Source organism: Delphinus delphis, chromosome 11 (genome assembly GCF_949987515.2).
Source record: "Delphinus delphis chromosome 11, mDelDel1.2, whole genome shotgun sequence".
NCBI lineage: Eukaryota > Metazoa > Chordata > Mammalia > Artiodactyla > Delphinidae > Delphinus > Delphinus delphis.
Genome location: NC_082693.1, coordinates 99,475,684 through 99,482,719, shown reverse-complemented (window position 1 = coordinate 99,482,719; position 7,036 = coordinate 99,475,684). Strand labels below are relative to the sequence as shown.

The window sequence follows — 7,036 nt, the reverse complement described above, 5'->3', positions numbered from 1 at the left end:
TGACAACTCACTGTCCCTGGATTTGTGCTGTGTGGCCTGCTGTTATTAGCATACATCACAGTTTTAAAGTAAAAACACAAAAATCATTGCCAAATCTTCTGGAAAAAATAGGAGGACTGAAAGAGCGAATTGGTTTTCTACTGCTGTTAATAACTTACCGCAAACTTAGCCACAGGGTCGCTCAGCTGCTCAGACGTTTTGTGACTTCTTTTTCACTTTATTAAACTATGAATGATGTGAACATCTTGTCAGGCCCTTGTATCTCTTCCTCTTGTGAATTGCCTATTTTCTGTGCTGTGCCCATTTTTATTTCCAAGAATTATTGTCTCCAGTTATTTTCAAGCACTCGGTAGATATTAAGGAATTTCAGCCTGTCTCACCTGTTTGTTATCATTTATCTTTGTTTATCTATTTATTTATTTTTTGGCGGTACGCGGGCCCTCAACTGTTGTGGCCTCTCCCGTTGCGGAGCACAGGCTCCGGACGCGCAGGCTCAGCGGCCAGCTGCTCCACGGCATATGGGATCCTCCCGGACCGGGGCACAAACCCGCGTCGTCTGCATCGGCAGGTGGACTCTCAACCACTGCGCCACCAGGGAAGCCCATGTTTATTGAGGTTTTAGAGCTCTGCTGGTTGTGCGGCATTTCTCCCTGGTGCATACTATACATGTTCATCAGTCTTTTCCTTTATTGTTTTTGCCACTGGCATTGTGCTCAGAGAGCCTTTCACTGTTCCTGCGTATAAAAATATCTATTTCTATTTTGAGTATTTGGGGGGATTTATTTAATATTTAAATCCACTCATCTGGAATCTACCTGGGTATATAGTTCTTTTAGCCTCAGTTTGTCACTGGAACGGGCTCAAGGGTTAGATGCTTCGTGCATGGTCACATGGTCACAGAGTGGCTGCGAGCACCCCCTCGGCCATCCTTGTGAAGATCCTCTCCGTGCCAGGGATTGGGCTGGGGTGAGGCTACAGGACTAGTGAGACAAGGCCTTGCAGCTGAGAGGGGCAGACCCCATGGGGCTAGGGTAGCACTGGAGGGAAGGGGACGAGAGGGGAGAGGGCCAGCTGGGTCGGGCAGGACCGGGGAGGCTCAGGGAGGGCCCAGCTGCCCGACACTCTGAGCAGGTCCACCGAACACCAGCCCTGAGAGCTGCCCCGCGGGGCTGCAGGCCCAGCGGACACCTCCGGCCCAGGCTGGACGGGCCCGCAGTCTCAGGCTCCGCGCGGCTTAGTCGGGACCCGCCTTCCTGCAGAGACGCCTCCACGTGGCCAGGGGAACCAGGCTGCTCAAACACAGGGGCCATTCTCCCATTTCAGATTCGCAGTTGACGGCAGCACGAAAGCCCTGCCCGCCCCGACCCCCCGTGAGTCCTTCCAAAAGCACAAATCGCTCAGACCTCTCCGGCCTCCACGCCCAGAGCCCCACCCTCCCTGGCACCAGACCTCCCCAGGGCCCAGCCTCCCGCTCTTCCGTCTCAGCCGTGGGGCCCACAGGCAGGGCCCCTCCTAGTGCCGGGCAGGGCGAGATGCAGAGGGGCAGGGGCTCGTCTCAGACCCCTGGGCTTTGGGCCACCCCTGGGGGCTCGCGGACCCCAAAGCGGGCCTGAGGAGCAAACCGCTGGGCCACAAACACCAGCAAACAATGACAGCAAATGACAGCCGTCACCAGCTGCTGAGCTGAGACCTGGAGCCTGGCATCTCCCGCCTCCTGACTGTGGCGACGGGGGTGGGCAGCGTGTCTCCACTGTGGCCTCGAGCCGGCACCGGGGGTCTGCGAGGGTCCGCCCGGCTCGACGCAGGCTCGTGCGGGGAGGAGAGGTAAACAGAACCCCCCCACCGCCCGGGGGGCTCCAGCCCACCCATGGGGACGGAACCTCATCCCAAGACGGCAGAGAGCAAAGTGCTGCCCTGCGGGGCGCCCCCCGCGTGGGGGGGGCGGGGGAAGGGCAGACGTGGGGCGCCCAGAGGAGGACAGAGCACCATGAAAGCAGCCCTGAGAAACCGGGAGGATGGGGGCTGGCTGAGGAGGGGCCTGGACACCCCGGGCTGGGGGTCAGGGCAGATGGGCGTGTCCTGGGTCCTAGGAGTGGGGAGGAGTGGGCCCCAGACCCGGGTGGCTGCCCCAAGTAGACACTTGACAGACGGTGGCCAGATGGGGAGGCCCCTCCTGTCCCGGGCCGGCCTGGAGCCTGACCCCCAGCCGGTCAGCCTGGGCTTGGGGTTCAGCTCGAGTCTGGGTCTGGTGCGCCTGCACCTTCAGGTCCCCACGAGGCCCTGATGGGCTTCAGCAAGACTGTGGGTGCCGCACCCAACGCCAGGCCTGGCACGCTGCAGACGGCCTGTATGGAAAGGCCCAGAACTCGGACTGTCCAGAGGCTGCTGTAGGGCTGGGCCAGTGCCCCTGGCTCTCAGCTCTCCCCCGGCCTCAGACCAGACAGCCACCTGTGACCCAGCACCCGGCCAGGGCACCCTGTTCCTTCAGGAGAGCCCCCGAATCAAAGGCCAAGGCTGGATTTTCATTGCATCTTTATTCCGTGTTTTGCACATTGTATTCCAGACAGAACAGCCTCTAATCACTTCAGACGGATTGGCTCAGGTTCCGAGGACCCCGTCAACACCCCTCGCATTCAGTTCCAGGTTTACGTACACATGGAGACACGCACAGAGCCTCACTGAACTTCGTAGATGCTTCCTAGTTGAAAAGTCAACTGCCTCCAGGGGACATCTTTTGCGTCCCCAGCATTTGGGCTGCACAGACTACCCGAGTCGCGGTGGGCAGTGCCCGGGGTCTACGCAGGACGGGCCTTCATGGAACTGGACGCCCGGCAGGAAAGCAGCAGTGGGCCACGGGGGCCTTGCGCGGGGAGGAACCCCTGATGCCAGGGTCGGGGGCAGGGACCGGCCAGTAGGGGTGCTCTCCGTCTGCTCTAAGGCTAGCAGGTCCCTCTGCTGATCTGGGGGCTTCTGACGCTTACACAGTATTTTGTGCTGATTTCCACGCACATGTAACGAGCCAAAAATAAGGAACGCACAGCATCACACACGTGCAACTGTGTACTTTGACCCTCGGCTGCACAGCCTCTGGGCAGCGACCTGGCACCTGAGCTGTGCCAAGATGGGTGGTGGCGGAGCTGCCCCGGGAGGGCTGGCAGTGGTGGGAAGAGATGCCTGCGCGTGGATGAAAGTCTGGGGCAGAGGTCAGGAGCCTGTCCTGGGCTCAGGGCTCAGAGGCTATGGCTGTGGTCTAGAGCTCCACGGGGGTGTCCACGTCACCACGGGCGACATGCCCGTGACACGTGCTCTCTGGCCAGGGCGGGCAATGTGGGGGAAGCAGGACGAGCCCCGGCAGAGCCCAGGGCAGGGCGGGTCTGGCACCTTCTGCAGCTGGGCTCACGGCCCCAGTGACCAACACACTGCAGCAGCGATCAAGTCCACAACACACCCGGAGACGCAGCAAGCAGAGGGGTGCGGGCCACGTGGCCCCCGCGGTGTGGGTGCAGGTGCAGCAGCGGAGCCCCTCACGGCTCCGATCACAGAGCTGGAGCGTCTGGACCCACCTGTCCAGGTGGCCCAGGCGAGCGAGGCTGTGGCTGGCGGCTGAGCGTCCGCCCGACGCCCCGCACCACCCAGCGGAAGGGCTCCCGCCCGCGCAGGCTCCTCGACAGACCAGCCGGGGCGGTTCTCTGTTTCCAGAGGTCATGGATGGAAAGTAAGGCAATTTCTAGAGGCCGCACTCTGCTCCCAGCTGCTGCAGCCGGAGGCTCCCCAGCCTCGCCGTCTGCCTTCCAGCCACGTTTAGGCCAAGGGAGCAAGTACGCGGCAAAGTTAAAGTGACGAAGTTACAGAAATCCGCCTGCTGTCAGAGGCCTGGGAGAGCAGAGATTTCATAGGTTAGTGCAACGTTTCACTTGTGACTTTGTCTACGTTTTATTCTCTTTCACTCAACAGAACAGAATTTTTACATTTCCAGGTAGGTAAGGAGATGGCAGCCACCTCCCTCTGCCCCCGGCACCCGGACAGCAGGCCACTTGGAGAGGGTCTGCCTCTCAGGCCGCCCCGGCTGGGGGCTCCACGAGGTGGGCGTTTGGCAAGGATGCTCCAGGGTCGGGAGAGGGGGACGCCCGGCCCCTCTCTGGCCCCGCGTGGCCGGGACCCTCCCTGGCTCTCTTTGGTATCTCAGAAAACAGAGGCCGCCTGGCCCTCGCCAGGCCCTGGACCACGTCCCGGCCAGCCGCTCCAGCAAGGCCTCTCCTTGGCCGTGGCCTTCAGCCGGCCGGCAGTGGGGTGTGCTCGGGCTCATTTCTTGTAGTGATTGGGGGCGTCCGCGAAGACAAACTTGAGGCGGTAGGCCTCGGCCAGCAGCAGGCTGACGTCTTCGTCACCCCAGTGGGCTGTGGGCAGGTTCTGGAGGAAGAGCAGCAGCTCCTGGGGGGAGAGAGACAGCCTGGGTCAGACGGGGCAGCCAGCTGTGTCGGGCAGGGGCCCCGCGGGAGGAGCCTTGAGGAAATGCACAGGGCCACGGCGGGGTGAGCCTGGGGGGCCGCCGAGCCCCCGAGAATCGTGTCCCCTCCCAGCTTGAGCCCGAGGGCCCCACGCCCTGTAGCCAGGAGGAAGCCCCCCGGGAGGCTCCCAGGCCTGCTGGGACGCGGAGGGCAGTACGCACGCCCCCGGCCTCCCGGCACTCTGGGGCCCAGGGCCATCTGGGCGGGGATGCCCAGCCGCGGGGGGCGCTCAGGGCTCAGACCCAGAAGCCAGGCCTGGGCTCAGATGCTGGCTGTGCTGCCTCCCGGCTGGTGGACCCCGGGGCCCCGGGTTCCCCATCGAGACAAGGGCCCCAGCTCCCACTGGGGCCGCCAGTGCCTGGCGCTCGGCGATGCGGGGGCCTGTACCCGGCCTGCTGTCCTCACGACGCCCCCCCGCAGCGCACGTCCCTCTCCCCACTCCCCAGTGGAGAGCCACACGTCAGGACGCTCTGCCAGTGCGGCTTCCCTGTTGCTGCTTTCCCTTCCTCGGTCCCATTTCCTTTTGCATTTTGGACACTTTCTGGGGGCCTTTAAATTGAATTCATGGAGCCAACTTCACTGGCAGAACGTCCCCGGGGACGTATCAACACCAATCTGCTGTCTTTCACCATTAGATGCAGCTTACACGGACGCCAGTCCAATTCTGAGCAGGTCGTAAATAAACACCTTTGATTTGATTTTTAATCCATTTCGCTTCATATCATCATGACCTCGCTACCTGCAAGGTGAGGAGCAATGCCCCCATTGCGGTAGCTCAGCAACTCTCCTGCACACTCAATTTCAGAATCTAATTTAGTCCCCCAGGTTCAGTGGACGGAGAGAGAATAGAAATGCCTGGTGGTCCGCAGCCTGCAATGTTAAAGAAGGAAAAATCTGTCCGGGTGACCTTTACGAGAGGCAGGGGACACAGCCGAACATGCCCTTAAATGCAGATATTTTTTTAAAAAGGCCTGTCTTATTTACGAGCTGGGCAGCGACACCTTCGACCTGGGAGCCACGGCACATCTATTAGCCACATCATTCGGGAAAAGGGCTATCGGTCACGATGCTGTCACTGGGTCACACCCCAGGGGACCCGCCAGCCCCTGCGATGGTGGCAGGGAGGGCCCGGTCCAGCAGCCCACGAGGGCAATTCCGTTTTTAATCTTAACTTCTCTGTAAACAGTGCTGTGACCACGTCTGCAGAATAAAAGTTAAAGGAAGGTTTGCTCACAACACTGAGGTTGTGAGGAATCAAAGACAAGTCGCATCCCCGTGGTTCTTTTCTTCCCGTGTCCACGAGATGCCACCACGGCAACAAAGCCACGGCCTGGGGCATCCCACCCCCTCCATCGGCCTGTGTCACCGTGCCCTCCCATGCTGGCATGTGCTGTCCGCGGTGGCCGGGAGGGACCGTAGCGATGGTGCCGTCCCCGCTGCGCAGCCTGGAGGCCTGCTGTTCTCAGCCCCCAGCAAGGTCACGGTCACCCCGGAGGCTGGAGGCCCGCAGCACCCGGCCCCGCAGAGGGCAGCGGCCCCGAATCTCAGGTTGCCTGGGGTCTCGGTATGATGAGCGATTTGACTGTCCTCTGGACACTCTGGATGTCACCTCGCGAGCGTGTGGATCGTGGCTGGTGGTCCCTCTTACCAGGCAGTCCCCTGCGGAGGCCCCGCCAACACCACCCCGGCCACAGGTAGCCCTGCAGGCGTTGCGGTGCGGCTGACGGCAGTGGGGGGAGCAGGGGGGCAGGGTGAAGGGCGGGGCCCTGAGCTGGGTTATTGCCGGGGACATCTTTTCCACAGAGTCCTTCCCGCTCTGACTTTCGCCTCTGGGTAGGTTCCAAGAGGTGAGCCTTCCAACGTTAAAGAGTGAATAATGTTTCCGGCTTTGGGGACTTCTTGCCAAAAGAGTTTCATTTTTCCAGAGACAGGAATCACGTTACCATCTGCAAAGTATGACTATCTCTATCTCTTTTGTCCCTCCCAGAAAGGACGAAATGGTGACACAGTGGCGTCCAGGAAGGTGGGCAGGGGTCCCCTCTCAGGACCCCACGTTCTCTGTCTGGTTGGCCCCTGTGAGGCCCCCGTGAGCCCAGCAGTAAGCCCACACACAGCCAGACACAGAGGAGCAGGTCCAAGCCCAGCACACCTCCATCACGACCCCACAGAACCCTGGAAGCACATCCTTGGTGTCATCACCGACGTCATGGGGTGCTCTGTCTCCTCTGTGACATCAACAGGTCCACGTGCCCCCATGTCCCCGACATGAAGCACACAGCACACGGTGCCGACCTGTGAACAGTCACTAGGGCACAGTCGGCTAAAGGTACGCACACTTGTAAAGGATGCTGAACGCGGGGCTCACATCCAGCCCTGCACCACTCAGCCACGCCGGTCTCCTGGCTCTCTGTGCCTCGGTTTCCTCATCTGTAAATGGGGACAGTAACGCGCCTCCCTCTCTGGGTTGTTAATTTGCGCCAGGATATAAAAGCACAGGATGAGTGTCACCTGCTGCCGCTATTATTCAA

At 60.8% G+C, this 7,036-nt stretch overlaps 1 protein-coding gene across 1 annotated transcript in view; it reads right to left on the bottom strand.

Annotated features, from left to right (window-relative positions):
• Window positions 1–2,523: 2,523 nt before the first annotated feature.
• Window positions 2,524–7,036, bottom strand: part of TBC1D22A (TBC1 domain family member 22A) — a 314,302-nt gene continuing 309,789 nt past the window's right edge. The window contains exon 13 of the mRNA XM_060025836.1: window positions 2,524–4,431. Within this exon, the coding sequence (XP_059881819.1) occupies window positions 4,303–4,431 (129 nt within the window). The 3' untranslated portion in view covers window positions 2,524–4,302. The remainder of the gene's footprint in view (window positions 4,432–7,036) is intronic.